Genomic DNA, 18,566 nt, shown 5'->3' on the forward strand with positions numbered 1-18,566 from the left:
GAAATACAACACAAATAAATCAAGAGAAATCCCCAGAAAAGGACCTAAGTGAATCAGATATAACCAAATTACCAGATGCAGAGTTTAAAATAACGATTGTTAGGATGCTCAAAGATATTAGAACCACCATAGATGGCCATTACGAAAACCTAAATAAAGAGATAACAAATATAAAAAAGGACATTGAAATAATAAAAAAGAATCAGACAGAAATGACAAATACAATATCTGAAATAAAGAATACAATGGAAGGAATTAAAAGCAGGATGGATGAAGCAGAGAATCGAATCAGTGAGTTAGAGGACACAATAAATAAAGGCATGGAAGCAGAGCAGAAAAAAGAAAAGAGACTCAAAAAGTCTGAGGAAACTCTAAGAGAGCTCTGTGACAACATGAAGAGAAATAACATCCGCATCATAGGGGTTCCTGAAGAAGAAGAGAAAGAACAAGGGATAGAGACTTTGTTCAAACATATTATAGCGGAAAACTTCCCCCAATTAAGGCAGGAAAATATTTCACATGTTCAGGAAGCACAGAGAACTCCATTAAGGAGAAATCCAAAGAAACCAACACCAAGACACATCATAATTAAATTACCAAAGCTAAATGATAAAGAGAAAATATTAAAAGCTGCTAGAGAAAAAAAGACAATCACCTACAAAGGAGCCCCCATAAGGATGACTTCTGACTTCTCAACAGAAACACTTGAGGCCAGAAGGGAATGGCAAGAAATATTCAAAGTAATGCAGAACAAGAACCTACAACCAAGACTACTTTATCCAGCAAGGCTATCATTTAAAATTGAAGGAGAAATAAAAAGCTTTACAGACAAAAAAAAACTAAAGGATTTCACTACAACCAAACCAAGGCTGCAAGAAATGCTAAGGGGCCTGTTGTAAACAGATCAAAGGAAAAAAAGAATATAGCAAAAGAGAAAAACAGTTTTAAAGAAAAAAAATGGCAATAAACAATTACATATCAGTAATAACCTTAAATGTTAATGGATTAAATGATCCGATCAAGAGACATAGGGTAGCTGCGTGGATAAGAAAACAGGACCCATACATATGCTGTCTACAAGAGACACACCTTAAATCAAAAGATGCACACAGACTGAAGATAAAAGGATGGAAAAAAATATTTCACGCAAATGGAAATGAAAAAAAAGCTGGGGTAGCAATACTTATATCAGACAAAATGGACTTTAGAACAAAGACCATAGTTAGAGATAAAGAAGGTCACTACATAATGATAAAGGGAGCAATACAAAAGGAAGATATAACCATTATAAATATCTACGCACCTAATATAGGAGCACCTAAATATATAAAGCAGACTTTGATAGACTTAAAGGGCGAGATCAACAGCAATACTATAATAGTAGGAGATTTCAATACCCCATTAACATCATTAGATAGGTCCTCAAGAAAGAAAATTAACAAAGAAACAGCAGACTTAAAGGACATATTAGATGAACTCGATTTAATAGATATCTTCAGAACCTTTCACCCTAAAAGAGCAGAATATACATTCTTTTCAAGCACTCATGGGACATTCTCTAGAATAGACCACAAGTTAGGGCACAAAAGCGGGCTCAACAAATTTAAGAAGATTGAAATCATATCGAACACTTTCTCTGATCACAATGGCATTAAACTAGAAATCAACCACAATAGAAAAATTGAAAAACATTCAAACACTTGGAAACTAAATAGCACGTTATTAAACAATGAATGGGTTAACATTGAGATCAAAGAAGAAATTAAAAAATTCCTAGAAACAAACGATAATGAGCATACATCAACTCAAAATTTATGGGACACAGCAAAAGCAGTCCTGAGAGGGAAGTTTATAGCATTACAGGCATACCTCAAGAAGCTAGAAAAAGCTCAAATTAACAACTTAACCCTGCATCTAAAAGAACTAGAAAAAGAACAGCAAGTAAAGCCCAGAGCTAGTAGAAGGAAGGAAATAATAAAGATCAGAGCAGAAATAAGTGACATAGAGGCTAAAGAAACAATACAGAGGATCAATGAAACCAGGAGCTGGTTCTTTGAAAAGGTAAACAAGATCGATGAACCTTTAACAAGACTCACCAAGAAAAAAAGAGAGAGGACTCAAATAAATAAAACTAGAAACGAGAGTGGAGAAATAACAACTGACACAACAGAAATACAAAATATTGTAAGAAAATACTATGAAGAACTGTACGCCAAAAAACTAGACAACCTAGATGAAATGGACAAATTCCTTGAATCATATAATCTTCCAAAAATCAATCTGGAAGAATCAGAAAACCTAAACAGACCAATTACAACAAATGAGATTGAAACAGCTATCAAAAAACTCCCAAAAAAGAAAAGTCCTGGGCCTGATGGCTTCACAAGTGAATTCTACCAAATATTCAAAGAAGAACTAACTCCTATCCTTCTCAAGCTATTTCAAAAAATTCAAGAGGAAGGAAGACTTCCAAACTCCTTTTATGAGGCGAGCATAATTCTGATTCCAAAACCAGGCAAAGACAACACAAAAAAAGAAAATTATAGGCCAATATCCCTGATGAACTTAGATGCAAAAATCCTCAATAAAATATTAGCAAACCGGATCCAGCAATATATGGAAAAAATCATACACCATGATCAAGTAGGATTTATTCTTGGGAGGCAAGGCTGGTACAATATTTGCAAATCAATCAATGTGATTCATCACATAAACAAAAGAAAGGAGAAAAACCACATGATAATTTCAATAGATGCAGAAAAAGCATTTGATAAAGTCCAGCACCCATTCATGATCAAAACTCTCAGCAAAGTGGGAATACAGGGAACATACCTCAACATGATAAAGGCCATCTATGACAAACCCACAGCCAACATAATACTCAATGGGCAAAAATTAAAAGCTATCCCCTTAAGATCAGGAACAAGGCAGGGTTGCCCCGTTTCACCACTCTTATTCAACATAGTTCTGGAAGTCCTCGCCACAGCAATCAGACAAGAAAAAGAAATAAAAGGCATCCAAATTGGAAAAGAAGAAGTAAAACTATCATTATTTGCAGATGACATGATATTGTATATAGAAAACCCTAAAGTTTCAGTCAAAAAACTACTAGACCTGATAAAAGAATTTGGCAAGGTGGCAGGATATAAAATCAATACTCAGAAATCAGAGGCATTTTTATACACTAATAATGACCTGTCAGAAAGAGAAATCAGGGAATCAATCCCCTTTACCATTGCAACCAAAAAAATAAAGTACCTAGGAATAAATCTAACCAAGGAGATTAAAGACTTGTACTCAGAAAATTATAAAACATTGATAAAAGAAATCAGGGAAGATACGAATAAGTGGAGGCATATACCGTGCTCATGGTTAGGAAGAATAAACATCATTAAAATGTCTATATTACCCAAAGCAATTTATAAATTCAATGCAATACCAATGAAAATACCAATGACTTACTTCAAAGACATAGAACACATATTCCAAAAATTTATATGGAACCAAAAAAGAACACGAATAGCCTCAGCAATCCTGAAAAGGAAGAATAAAGCGGGAGGTACCACACTTCCCAATGTCAAGTTATATTATAAGGCCATTGTACTCAAAACAGCATGGTACTGGCATAAGAACAGGCACATAGATCAATGGAACAGAACAGAGAACTCAGAAATAAACCCACAGCTCTATGGTCAACTGATATTTGACAAAGGAGGTAAGACAATACAATGGAGTAAAGACAGCCTCTTCAACAAATGGTGTTGGGAAAACTGGACAGCTACCTGCAAAAAAATGAAACTAGACCACCAACTTACACCACTCACAAAAATAAACTCAAAATGGATAAAAGACTTGAATGTAAGCCATGAAACCATAAGCATTTTAGAAGAAAACATAGGCAGTAAGCTCTCTGACATCTCTCGCAGCAATATATTTGCTGATTTGTCTCCACAGGCAAGTGAAATAAAAGACAGGATAAACAAATGGAACTTTATCAAACTAAAAAGCTTCTGCACAGCTAAAGACAATAAGAACAGAATAAAAAGACAAACTACACAATGGGAGAATATATTTGACATAGCGTCTAATAAGGGGTTAATAACCAAAATTTATAAAGAACTTGTAAAACTTAATACCAGGAAGACAAACAATCCAATCCAAAAATGGGCAAAAGAAATGAATAGACATTTCTCCAAAGAGGACACACAGATGGCCAATAGGCATATGAAAAAATGTTCAACATCATTAATGATTAGAGAAATGCAAATTAAAACCACAATGAGATATCACCTCACACCAGTCAGAATGGCGCTCATCAATAAAACAACACAGAATAAGTGCTGGCGAGGATGTGGAGAAAAGGGAACCCTCCTGCACTGCTGGTGGGAATGCAGACTGGTGCAGCCACTGTGGAAAACAGTATGGAGATACCTCAAGAAATTAAAAATTGAACTGCCTTTTGACCCAGCTATACCACTGTTAGGAATATACCCCAAGAACACCATAGCACTGTTTGAAAAAGAAGAAATGCACCCCCATGTTTATGGCAGCATTGTTCACAATAGCAAAGATTTGGAAACAGCCCAAGTGTCCATCAGAGGATGAGTGGATTAAAAAGCTTTGGTATATATATACTATGGAATACTACTCAGCCATAAGAAATGATGACATAGGATCTTTTACAACAACATGGATGGGCCTTGATAACATTATACTGAGTGAAAGAAGTAAATCAGAAAAAACTAAGAACTATATGTTTCCACACATAGGTGGGACATAAAGATGAGACTCAGAGACATGAACAACAGTGTTGGGGTTACAGGGTGGGGAGAGGAGAAGGAGGGTGTTGGGGGAGGGGAGGGGCACAAAGATCATGGCTTTTCAGCATTGGCCATATTCCCCCCTTAATCTATAGACAGACAGCAAATATTTACGTATGGTGTTCCCACTATAAAGACTGCTGTCTTAGGGACAAATGCTGACAAACTATTTCAGCAGTTCCTCCTTCTTCAAAGACTTATATGTAAACATAGAGCTCCATGTTTCATAGGACATACTCAAGCTCACTCCATGCTTCCTGGTGCTTTAGCACAAGGGAATGCCCCCCCCCTTTTTTTTTTTGTATTTTTTTTTCTTGTATTTTTTCTTTTATTTATTTATTTTTTGTATATTTCTGAGGATGGGGATGGGGAGGCAAGCAGACAGACTCCTGCATGCGCCTGACTGGGATCCACCTGGCATGCCTACCGGGGGGAATGCTCTGCCCATCTGGGATGTTGCTCTGTTACAACCGGAGTCATTCTAGCAACTAGGGCAGAGGCCATGGGGCCATCCTTAGTGCCCAGGGTGGATTTGCTCCGGTGGAGCCTTGGCTGTGGGCAGGAGGAGAGGGACCGGGAGGGGGGAGAGGGGGAGGGGTGGAGAGGTAGATGGGCGCTTCTCCTGTGTGCTCTGGCCGGGAATCGAACCCGGGAATCCTGCACACCAGGCCAATGACTCCGACGGGTCTACCATATCATGCTTTTTACTTAAAAAAAAAAAAATTTACATTTCTTTTGAAAGCTGATGAACAGGAGACACCAAATCTACCTTCTTTATTAGATCTAGCTAATAACACTGTTCTGTCTTTTTTCCAAATAGCTCCAGATATATGGAAAAGATTTATATAGGCGGATGGGGATCCTCAAACCCCTCAGCGAGATCTTCTGAGAATGGCTTTTAAGATACCTAGAGGCAGAAAAAGCCCAATAGAGATCAGGGGGAACTACCAGCTTTTAGGATACACCCTTAAAGGCTCCAGCACCCCAAAGGGGTCTCATAGGATGCCATCTGGGTCCTGCTTCAATAGTGGAAAGGAAGGTCATTGAGCTAAAGCCTGCCAGGCTTACACACCTCTGCTGTGAGGAAACAGGGACACTGGAAGGTGGGCTTCCCCCTCGCTCCTCTAAGGGAGGGTTCAGTCTCTTCCAGGCCTGCTCCAGCCACCTATGACCTAACCTTGCCCAGAATGCTGGGGTTTGCCACTGAAGGCTGAAGGTGCCCAGGGCCGTCGACCCCATCTACGACACTGTGGACGAGCCTAGGGTATTTCTTCCAAGAAGCAGGTAAACTGATCTCATTTGCACAAGGGCCACTTAACTATGTTTTGCCTGAATAGTCAGGTTCTTTATTCTTCCCTCAAAGATCTCTGTTGTGAGTGTTGATAGTCCTATTTTCTGCTGCTTTGCTTAATATATAGTGTTTCCTTTATTCCTCCTACCTCAATGCCCCACTCATATTTCAGGCTGGGACCTACTCTTAATTTAGAGCTCTCTTTCCTCCTTTTGCCAACTTGTATTATGAATTTACCTTTGCCACCCAGCTTAGTGTATCCCAAGGTTCTCTTTACCAGGCCACAGTCACAGAGCTCCAGGGAAAAGCAACCTGGTCTCAACTCTCCAGGCAGAGGAGAACAGAAGCTCCATATCCACGCATGCTGCAAATGGCTTTTTCCAGTCTACCTGAATCATTACCAGCTAGAAGCAGCGGTCATTGGGACTTGGACATGAGCTGCAAAGTATAGAATGGTGACAACAATTCCAGTGTCATACGGACTTTTCCTGTGGGGAACTTTCCTGGACTCCTGCTCCCTGTGACAGCTCCTAACAGACTGAACTGTGGTTGGGTTGCATTTTTCAGGGATTTGGCATGGTGAGGGGGCCAACTTGGACTTGGGGAACATGTTAAGGACACTACTCATTTATGGATTCTTGCTGTATTGGCCAAGAGTTTGCTTAAAGGCTTTTAATCACTGTAAAAAAAATAGAGGACTAGATGAAGAAGATGGGGCACATATACACCTTGGTATATTATTCAGCTAGGAGAAATGGTGACATTGGATCACTTATAGCGGAATGGTGGAGTCTTGGTAGCATTGTGCGGAGTGAAATAAGCGAATCAGAAAAAAACAGGAACTGCAGGATTCCATACATTAGTGGGACATAAAAGCGAGACTGAGAGGCATGAACAGGAGTGTGGTGGCTATGGGGGTGGGGGGAGGGAAGGAGGGAGAGGGGGAGGGGAGAGGGAGGGGTACAGAGAGAACTGGATGGAGGGTGGCAGAGGACGATCTCTCTTTGGGTGATGGGTAAGCAACATAACTAAATGACAAGATAACCTGGAAATGTTTTCTTTGAATGTATGTACCCTGATTTATTGATGTCACCCCATTAAAATAAAAATTTATTTATAAAAAAAAAAATCTGATTATGAACATTTTGTCAGTTAATTCTCTTAGATTAATTTATTTCATGTTGAAAACCATATTGTATAAAAATGTAAAATTCTAGCTTTTTATAAAAAAAAGAACTAAAAAAAAGTTATTATACATAATGGGAGAATTTGGAATAATTATTTTATTGTTTTTGATATAATGGTGTGATATACCATTAATATCTCTTAAAATATTTTTTAATTGTCAAATATTCTAAATCTTTATTTTTAAATATTTATTGAAATCATCAATAGCTGAAATATACTGTTAACTTCTTGAGTTTTAGATATCTATTTCAATGCTTAATATCAAATGAATAATAAAATATAATTTTTTCCTATGTAATGATTTGAAATCAGAATTTCTCAAGGCACATTCCTCAGATATAACAACAACAAAAAAAGGTGAAGATCTATGATAACATAAGTTTGAGAAATGAGTTAAACATGTTGTTTTACAACAGAAATTATCAGATAGTTTAGAATGTAAATGTAACTTGTCTACTGTAAATGTGCTATATATGGGTATGTCTGTTGTATATAGAACTCTGTGTGTGTGACATTTTTCAAACTTATTTGACCTAAGAATGTTTTCTTGGACCTCACCAGATAGCTCAGTTGATTACAGCATTGTCCCGACATCAAGGTTGTGGGTTCAATCCCTGGTCCGGGCACATACAAGAATCAACCAAGGACAGCATGAATAAGTGTAATGACAAATTAATGTTTCTCTCTCTTTAAAAATCAGTTTTGTTTTTTTTTAAAGGGATGTCTTCTTCAGAAAGTAGCATAATGAGTACCATCCAAGGATCATATTTTTGGAAATAATTCATACCTCATATACAACTACGGTTCCATTTTCCATTTGAAATTTGCAGGATACATTTCTGCAAGTACCACAGCAATCATAATCACTTGGAGCTGGAGTATATTCCTGGTGCTGGGTATGATAAAATCATTGAATTACCCCAAGAACAATGCCAATAGATAATTAATTAGTTCTGAAATTGCTTCCCAACATAAATATGCTCTCTCAGAACACCAGTGAGCATTGCTAAGGTTGAATTTGAAGTACTTCATACAAAAATTGACTTTATAGAGCTATATTAGAAATGAAGCAGATGCAAGCCTTCACATCTACCAGCCGAGATTCACCAAGCAGGTGTAATAACTTCAGGTCAAGCAAGCTGTAGATACTATAAAACTCCAGAACTCAAGGTCACCCATAGGAAAAGGAAAATTTGCATTTAGTAGATATGTTACACAGTAATAGATTATTGAAGAACTATTCAAGTGTATATTTCTAACTTAAACTGTATTCCCTAGTTCAAATTCCATAGCTGTCATTTTAAGATGGATTAAGTCTCACCAGAATGATTTATAAAGAATACTTACAATGTCACATTCTTTTGAACAGTTCACCATTGTAAAATTCAGAGTATGAAAGCCTGTTTGGTTATCTTTTTCTTCCAGACACTCTATTGTGTGACAAAAGTCCCCTTCCAAATACTTTATCATAGATTGGCCAGGATTCAATACTGATACTTCTTGAAACACACACACATCATCTTTTTCTAAGAAAAGAAAAATAGTCAACAGAAAGTACAATATTGAGTTTTTAATCAATCAATTAATAGAATTTTTATTTAAGTCTATATTTTCATTGTGATGTGCAATTTATTCAAAATCAATAAAGATCTTCACCTTTCTATGTGGCTAATAAGTCAAGAGTTTACTTAATAATGAATGTAGCATATTATTTTCTTTAACATACAATAAAACATTTGTCTGTAAACTGGCTATTTGATTGAACTTCCTCCAGAAGCTATACTTTAGCGTAAATTCCAGAGTTTTAGACCTAAGATATTGTCAAGATACTTGCTGTTTCCTCTTGCAGAAACATAACATGACAATTTTTAACTTTATCGTGTTGGAAAGTAGTCACATAAATCATACTTCATGATGAAGACAGCTGATACAATGTGCTATCATATAATTAAAAGTGGCATGTTAGGATAAGCTAGATAGTGATGAAGAAATCAGTTCAGAAAATTTTTGTACCACATTAACACTGAACTTAAGCCTTCTCTTAAACAAAATACAAGTTTCAAGCTTTTGGACAGAAATTTTACTTTCTATTAACCTTCTTACACTTAATATGAAGATTTGTTATTTCATAGAAAAATCAATTCTCTGCTTTGCAAACAATAATATTAAAACAGTGAGCCGCCCTGGCCGGTTGGCACAGTGGTAAGAGCGTCAGCTTGGCATGCAGGAGTCCCGGGTTTGATTCCCGGCCAGGGCCCCCAGGAGAGGCGCCCATCTGTTTCTCCACCCCTCCCCCTCTCCTTCCTCTCTGTCTCTCTCTTCCCCTCCCGCAGCCAAGGCTCCATTGGAGCAAAACTGGCTCGGGTGCTGAGGATAGCTCTATGGCCTCTGCCTCAGTCGCTAGAATGGCTCTGGTTGCAACAGAGTGACGCCACAGATGGGCGGAGCATCACCCGCTGGTGGGCATGCCAGGTGGATCCCGGTTGGGCGCATGCGGGAGTCTGTCTGACTGCCTCCCCATTTCCAACTTCAGAAAAATACAAAAAGAAAAACCAAAAAAAACCCACAAAAAACCAAAAACCAGTGAGCAAAAAGTTCTCTCACAGATGTCTTTTTTAAAAGTTAAGTATATATAAACGCTAGCATTTTTTTTATTTTTATAAAATGTTTTATTTATTGATTTTTAGAGAGAGAGGAGTGTGTGTGAGAGAGAGAGAGAAGCATCAACTCCCATATGTGCCTTGACCAGGCAAGCCCAAGGTTTCGAACCAGCAACCTCAGTGTTCCAGGTCGACATTTTATCCCACTGTGCCACCATAAGTCAGGCCATAAACACTAGCATTAAAAAACCTACTTACCACAGATATACTGTACACATCCACAGTCACTCTGAAAGTTATGATCTATTGTAATAAATTCTCCCTATTAGAAAGATATTATTATTATTATATGACATCTTATGACTTCTTCTCAACTGTAAAAAATACACAATATAATATTTAATAAGTTGCCTACCGCATAGTCAAACACATAGCTTGTGCTTAATAAATATCTGATAGTGAATAGTCTTGGATTAAGTCGGTGTTCATCTATTTCGTAGCTCATGGTAATTCACAATAAACAATGAGAGCATGGATCATTTACTCTCTATAAACTTTAATTTCCTTATCTATTAAATGAGTGAAGGTGGATAAAATAATCTTTATAATCTGCCTTAACTTTAAAATATGGTTTGATTCTGAGCTTCTAGTGGACAATTAGAGATAAGAAAATGCTTGCTAATCCTGGAAACTTTGTTTGCTGGAAACGATCTTGATCTGCTCTGTAGAAGTGGTCCAGAGCTCTGATGTCTGCATCTGAGCAAGGCTGCTATAGCACACAAGGCAAGAACAGAAGAAGATAGTATAGCGATTAACAGCACAGACTCAGGAACAAGACTGCATCAGCTTTTCCTGGGTACATTTAATTTTCATAAGATCAGTAATAAGATGAATTTGATTCTTGACATAAATGATTCAAATAAAATCATAGCAATATTTCAAAGGCTTTTCATAGGGCTTTTAGAAGTTGTAAAGTAGTTGCATAAATATTAACTCATATCAGTTTTTATGATTTTTAGTCATTGCACAATTCCAATGATATTTGAAATAAAGTGTTAGAAATATGGAACTAAAAAAATAATAAATTAAATTCTCTCACTGCATTAGCTACTCCAAAAGATAAGCTGGTATTAAGTTCTTATTAGCAAGTATCCACATATTTAGTTACACTTTTTTTCTCCTAAGTACTCAATTTCACCAAAGAGGAAATAACTCCTTAATTGTTCTGCCAGTAGTAAATATTACATCAAATATGGTGGTGTTTTTCTTTTATGCTCAAGCAAGAATTCCTCTTCTTTAACGTCAGTAAAATCATCTAATCTGTTTCTACTTTCGTCTTTATGAATAGTGCTGCTATGAATATTCATGTATGAAGTTTTGTGTGGACATGTGTTTTCATTTCTCATGTGTATATACATAGGACTGGAATTGCTGAGTCATATGATACCTCTTTATTGATCCTTTTGAGTAACAACTAGGCTGTGTTCCAAAGCAGCTGTACCATTTTACAGTCCCACCAAGAACATGTGAAGTTTCCAATTTCTCCACACTCTTCCCAACATACATTAATATCTGTCTTTTTAGTTAGTATAAAGTGGTATGCCACTGTGGTTTTGTATTGCATTTAACTAATAGCTAATGCTGTCAGTTAAAGAATCTTTCCATATGTTACTGGCCGTTGTATATTTTTGCTTTGGATAAATGTCTATGTTTACTCAAACAATGGAATATTATTTAACAGTAAAAAGAAAAAACTACTGATACATGGTGCAGCACAAAACAGCCTTGAAAATCTAATGCTAAATGAAAAGAATTACAAAAGACCACATAATATATGATTCCATTTATATAAAATACTAAGAATAGGTAAATCTATAGACATAAAAAGTAGATTAGTGACATCCTATGGCTGGGGAGTTAGGACAGATGTGAATAATGACTACTAATGGTGGAATCTTTTCGGTGGTGATAAAATTATTCTAAATTAATTGTATTGCACAATTTTATGATACACTTAACACCACTAAATTGTACACCTTGAATAGCTGAATTGTATAGTAATGTGGATTATATTTCCATAAAGCTGTTACTTTAAAGAAAAAGAATGAAAGAAATACTGCAAAAGCCCAACATAGACTCTTTAGGTTGAAATACAGTGGTTGTCTATGTAAAAAGCTAATGTGATGTTAAATATACATATATTATGTTACACACTGAAACAAACACTTAGCCATCCCTCAAAATAAGTACTCAGGAATGATGGATCAGGTCAATGCTTGTGTAAAACAATGAATGTTAAAAATAAATTATCATGCATGGATAGGTATGTATATTCAGGTAAAATATATATAAGTATATTAAAAATACTGCTTATGGTGTGTGTGCTCAGAATAATGCTAATATATAATCTATTCAATAAATACTTGCAATGGTAATGTCAAAGCCTGATTCATAAATAATATTAAGACATTGAAAGTTGACCTGGTAAAAAACTAGATGGACCAGCATCTAGCACAAATGTTGGGGAGGAAGAAGAACACAGAGAAAGGGTGGAAAGTGGAGAATGGTAGAAACCCACTAAAAGAAGAGGGGACAGGAAAAGAGAAGGACACATAGAAATGTGATTTTTTTGGTTGGTGGCTAGACCAATATAGGCAGTAAAGGCAGAAAAAAAGAAGAAAGAAAGAAAGAAAAAGAACGAAAGAAAGAAAGAGAGAGAGAGAGAGAGAGAAAGAAAGAGAAAGAAAGAAAGAAAGAAAGAAAGAAAGAAAGAAAGAAAGAAAGAAAGAAAGAAAGAAAGAAAAAGAAAGAAAGAAAGAAAGAAAGAAAGAAAGAAAGAGAGGCACGGGAGGGAGGGAGGGAGGGAAGGAGGGAGGGAGGGAGGAAGAAAAAAAGAAAAAAGAAAGAAAGAGAAACATAGTTAAGGTAACAACCACACCAAGGTTAAAGAATGAATATAGAGGATCCTATGCAAAGAAACTTCAAAGGACCCAGAACATAGAAGCATAAAATTCCATAAGAAAAAGGAATAGTTTTTATTATGTTGAAAGTCATTGAAATGCCTCAGGACATTGGAGTAGTTCCGAATGAGGTTGGGTACCAGTAGAAGCCCAGAGTAACTCTGAGCTGTTCCTGTGGCCATTTAAGGATTCAGTACTCTTGGGCTCTTAGTGTCTGAGCCTTGTAAACTTAAAGGCATTTTAGAGCTCTCTCTATATCCCTCTCTCTGTCATTCTGTTTCTCTTTTCTTCCTCCTCCTCCTCATGCTTCTTTTCGTCCTCTTTTCCTCCTGCATTCTCTTTTTCATCTCTCTCTCTCTCTCTCTCTCTGTCAAACACACACACACACACACACACACACACACACTCATAAACTACATTACAAAAGGCCTAGAGTCTTCTGTTTTGCCTCCTAAATTCAACTACCCCAACGCCTTCTCTTCTATACAGACATCACTGCACTCAAGGCCTTTATTAATGAACACCTTTACCAGTCTCTTGCTGCTCTCCTGCCCTCTAATGTTTTCCTGCCCTGTCCTGCTTCACAGGACTATCAATGTCTATTCCCTCAAACACCATTTTTATAATAATTCTTATCTGATACAAGACCCTTTTCATCTCCTATCACATTAAATCTACACTGAGTTCCACAGGGAAGAGCTGTGCATTTTCAAGTGGCTGGCACCACGACCAGACAGAATGGGTTTTCAATAAGTATTGTTTGAATGACTAACTGAAAAGAATAAATGAATAAATCAAATCAAAATTTTTCAGCCTTGCCTGTGAACCCCTCTCAGTTCACCAATTTGGGTAGTTCTTTATTGCTCATTGTTCCTCCCTCTTCAACTGAGCTGTCTCTCAGGGAACGAGAGAGGTCGTGATCCTTCATCACAGATACCTTATCTGACTCCTTTGTGCTTTTACTCATGTTCATACTAGCCCCTATCTGGAATAGTTCCCCTCTTTTTATTATTCCTAACCTGATTTTCTTCCAAACTTTCCTGATGGTCTCTTTCCCTAGAAAGTTCTCCATGACGATCTGTATCTTGTGGTTAACATTCTGAGTATCATAAGGTAGTTGTAATAATAATTATTACTAACACTCATTGAACCCTTTTTATGTGTCAGATATTATTTAACTGGGTTATATTAAGTCAATTCACTCACATGGCAGAAGTGTTATTATTATTTTCATATTACAGTTAGGAGAATGAGTCACAGCTAAATATAGGCAATGCCACTAATAGCAAAAAGACAATCTGCACTTGCTTTTGTTCTTGTGTCAGCTTATTTCCTGACTGCACTTTGTAAAAGAAATAAAAGAATTGAGACAGAACAGAAAGAATAAGGGAATACACACACACACACACAACAACAACAACAACCATAACAACAGTTTGAGAATGAAGATCTCAGTCAATCATTCATTCTCATTAGACCTAAGTTTCCTTATTATAAAAAGAGCTAAAACACCTTCATGATGAAGATTCATTGAGATAAGATACTCAACATTTTATATGAATTATTAAGAACCTGAGAAAAATACAAAATAATAATTCTACTTTATTCTATATATATATGCATATAACATATCAAATAAGAGAATTTTTATAAAAGTAATTTATACATTCTATGCAAATAATAGATAACTAATCATTACAGTAAATGTTGGATTAATGCTTTTTAAAAATATGATTATTCATTTGGTCTACAAAAAAGCTGTACATAATTAACATACAATTTGATGGATTTGGAGTAAATATACATTTATGAAACCATCACAACAATCTCTGCCAATATTGAGATAGTGCTTTGTCATGTATTGCTTCCTTTGAAGGCCAGTGAACTTAAGTAGATATGACTTTAGTAGATTCAGTCAGCACAGAAAAAAATAAGGCATTGTCCTTTCCTGTCTGACATACCATATAAAATATTGACAGCTCCCTAATATAAGAGCACATCATTTTCATCTACTTCAAAACAACTTAAAAAGGATTAATTCCATTAACTTTGAGAATTCAGAAATAAGAGTGATAAAGGAAGAATATAGTAGTTTAAGTTATATGACAAGTCAACCAAAATACTTGTTCTTACCACTTCACAAGTTGGTATAACAAGGTTTTCACAGCTACATTCTAAAAGGCAAAAATCAACATTTATATTAATCAGAATACACTAATGTATTGTAATAAAATTTTAAAATATGAAAATTAATTACCACAATGCCATATTGGACAACATTGACCAGATACATTTTCTTTCACAAGTTTCATATCTTCTGCACAGTTGAGTAGTGGCGTAGGACAAAGATTTGGCTCACAAACTAAATAGAAAAATTATATGAGTAAAGATTAACTTCATGTAATCACTAGTTTTCATTACCTACCATTTAGTTCACTACCATTGCTGATGTAGTACATGAATTCATATCTCTCCGGTGCCTCTCCCATCACCCAACTGCCATGTGTTGGTGAGGACAAACAAATGATTTGTAACACATGCAAAAGTAGCACTCGGAGACCTTATCAAGTAAAGAGCCCTGAGAAACAGCAGGAGTGTACGATGAGAAAGAAAGAGAGGAGAGTATGGAACCAAATGGATTACTAGAAATTCTAGGATGACAAGACAAATCATAGCTGATCTACTTTTGGTAGGTAGTAATATTATACAAGAAGGGCTCTTGGATGTATGAAAATATTACATATGTTTACTGTGTAGTTTGTGCACTAGAATTCAGCTATCGTCTGACATGACAGTATAACTAAGATGCACTGAACTTCTTAAACATTGGACACATGTAAATATTTTAAATTAGTTACAAATATACTTACCACAGTAATACTGAGGACAACAGAGGTGTGTGGTATTTAGATCCACAGTGAGAAATTCCCCATCAGTACATAGTGGGATAGGATCAGTGCAAGACTCACAAACTAAAAGTAAAACAAAAAGCCAGAAGTTACAGCTGAGCTAAAAAAAAAAAAAATCAAAAATAAATTATTAGCTCAGATTACCTTATGTTTATAAAATCAACATAAAATACATTATGTTTAAGAAAATAAAAAAATAAGGCTTTAACATTTTTTATTTGGTCATGAAAACAATAATATTGCCTGAGTGTATTGCTTTAGGTTTTCCAAGCACAGCGACATAAAAATATAGGGCATGAAGATTTCTAGAATTACTTGTTCTTACTAGGATGAAAATGTTATTGATTGATTGAAGTTTTCTTAATTCACTACTCTTGATTACTCCAACTTATAGGTAAATGATAGAGTAGAAACTTGTCCTTTCCAGATGTTCAGGATCCTTCTACCAACTTCGATAACAACTTTGTAAGGGACCTTGAGGAAATGCCCCACCCACACAGACTTGAAGTGACTGTTATAAAGGCACCTCATTCTCATTGGCCTCGGTTGGCAATACACATTAGTTGAATCAGAATCTCTTTCTATGGCATTTGAATCATAAATGGAAGCACACCAGGATAAGAAATAAATGTTGCTGACTCAATAATTAGTAACTGACTGATGCAGAACAGCTGGTTTCTCTCTTTCTTAGGTCTTAACTTGTTCATCTTAATCCTACAAAATCTTGATCCCTAAATCCTTCCAATTTAAGCTAGCTAGAATCAACCAGTTTTTGCTACTTGTAGTCAAAGAACCTTAACTGGTACAAATGTGTTTTGATTTTCTTAAGTACATCTAAAACCTACAATGATCACCAATTTTTTATATGAGAATTCACTTGAAATAGAAAATAGAGAATTCTTTATTTTGCAATGTCCATGTCATTAAAATATATAGCTCCCTATACAGCATTTCCTAGACAACCTTCACTTCTACCATTCTCTCTCGAGATCATAGCTTACACATAATATACAGGAGATAACATTTTAAAGAGGTCCTATAATGTCTTGGCTCAGTTCATTATTCTACTTGGTTTTTGAAGAAAAGCCAAGGTTAGATTTCTTTTCAAAAAGAACTAGATGCTGGCTTTATTAAAGAATAAAACTACTCAATTATGTTATCTTGATCATGTTTTGACTGATACATATATTCTTTGTGGATAAAAAAAAAAGAAGTACTAACTAATCATTGTATCATTGTAAGAGTCATTTAAAATGTTGGACTTTATTTTTTTTTTTTTTTCACTTTTCTGAAGCTGGAAACAGGGAGAGACAGTCAGACAGACTCCCGCATGCGCCCAACCGGGATCCACCCGGCACGCCCACCAGGGGCGATGCTCTGCCCATCCTGGGTGTCGCCATGTTGCGACCAGAGCCACTCTAGCACCTGAGGCAGAGGCCACAGAGCCATCCCCAGCGCCCGGGCCATCTTTGCTCCAATGGAGCCTTGGCTGCGGGAGGGGAAGAGAGAGACAGAGAGGAAAGCGCGGCGGAGGGGTGGAGAAGCAAATGGGCGCTTCTCCTGTGTGCCCTGGCCGGGAATCGAACCCGGGTCCTCCGCACGCTAGGCCGACGCTCTACCGCTGAGCCAACCGGCCAGGGCTGGACTTTCTTTTCTATTGTTTTTATTCAGCTGAGTTCCTATAACAGCATAATACTGGTTTCCATCAGTCCCATGAAATTCACATCAAGTAAGCGATTTACCCTACATCCTTCCTATACTTTCAAGAAATTATCTCATAGAACACTCACCACAGAGAGGACCAAAACAGCAAGGCTCATCTTGTTCAACTTGAATCATGAATTGGTCTTCTCTGCATTCTGGTATTGGAATACTGGGGCATTTCAATGGGTCACATTCTGCAGAAACATAAAGATATTTGAAAAACTGTATAGTGTGGAAATAAAATAAATAGTGTGGTTTAGTTATCCTTGAATATATATTTACATAAAATGTTTCATTTGCTATATCTCTCCATAAGATTAAGATATTTAAAATGAGTTCATTACCATACATGTATATAATGTATAAATTTAATCTATATAGAATATTGCAGGTTAAAAAACTATCTTTTGGAAGACAATTCCACACTCTTTAGGAATAGATTATTTCTTTATAAACAAAAAGAATGAGAATCCACAAATCTGAATGAACAATGACCCTCACTCTTATTTTTCTTAATTAATTACTCACCACACAGGTACTGTGGACAGCAAGAAAGAAAGCTATAGCCAACAGTCAATTTTTGACGTTCTGTACATGTCGGAATGGTAGTGTCACACAAGGTCATGTCACATCCTGCAAATAAGAAAAGAAGCATTAAAATATTAGTGAACATGACTAAAATCTTGTACTTTTCGAACTATAGAAATGATTCCTGAAAGTATAGTCTTAAATCTTATACTTTTAACTCAAAGCAGGGAAATGATTCTCACTATACAGGTTTTTACACTGCAATTAAACCTAAGTTCACCAAGTGGGTTATGTGTGAAAAGGCTGCAGATACAAGGTTAATTTGTTATTGTTTTTCACCCTTGGTTGTCATAAATCAAAGATCTCTAATCCTTTGTATTGTCATGCATCACTGAATATTATCGCTTGCTAATAGCCAGAGTTTTGCATATGTATTTACAAAATCAACAAAACCATAATGAGGCAAAACTTGTTTTGAGAAAGTGCAAGTGAAATTTATGGGAATACGTCCCCTGTTACCTCAGACTACATTTTTTTATACCAAGCATCATGCATCTCTGCTTTTT

General features: G+C 36.2%; 1 protein-coding gene across 1 annotated transcript in view; it reads right to left on the reverse strand.

Annotated features, from left to right (window-relative positions):
- The window catches only part of OTOGL (otogelin like), a 160,313-nt gene that overhangs the window by 10,450 nt on the left and 131,297 nt on the right, over positions 1-18,566 (reverse strand). The window contains exons 48-55 of the mRNA XM_066257586.1: positions 18,001-18,105; positions 17,559-17,666; positions 15,730-15,831; positions 15,117-15,221; positions 14,993-15,033; positions 10,158-10,221; positions 8,647-8,825; positions 8,087-8,191 (exon numbers count right to left, since the gene is read on the reverse strand). Coding sequence (XP_066113683.1) covers positions 8,087-8,191; positions 8,647-8,825; positions 10,158-10,221; positions 14,993-15,033; positions 15,117-15,221; positions 15,730-15,831; positions 17,559-17,666; positions 18,001-18,105 — 809 coding nt within the window. The remainder of the gene's footprint in view (positions 1-8,086; positions 8,192-8,646; positions 8,826-10,157; positions 10,222-14,992; positions 15,034-15,116; positions 15,222-15,729; positions 15,832-17,558; positions 17,667-18,000; positions 18,106-18,566) is intronic.

This window comes from Saccopteryx bilineata, chromosome 2 (assembly GCF_036850765.1).
Source record: "Saccopteryx bilineata isolate mSacBil1 chromosome 2, mSacBil1_pri_phased_curated, whole genome shotgun sequence".
Lineage (NCBI taxonomy): Eukaryota > Metazoa > Chordata > Mammalia > Chiroptera > Emballonuridae > Saccopteryx > Saccopteryx bilineata.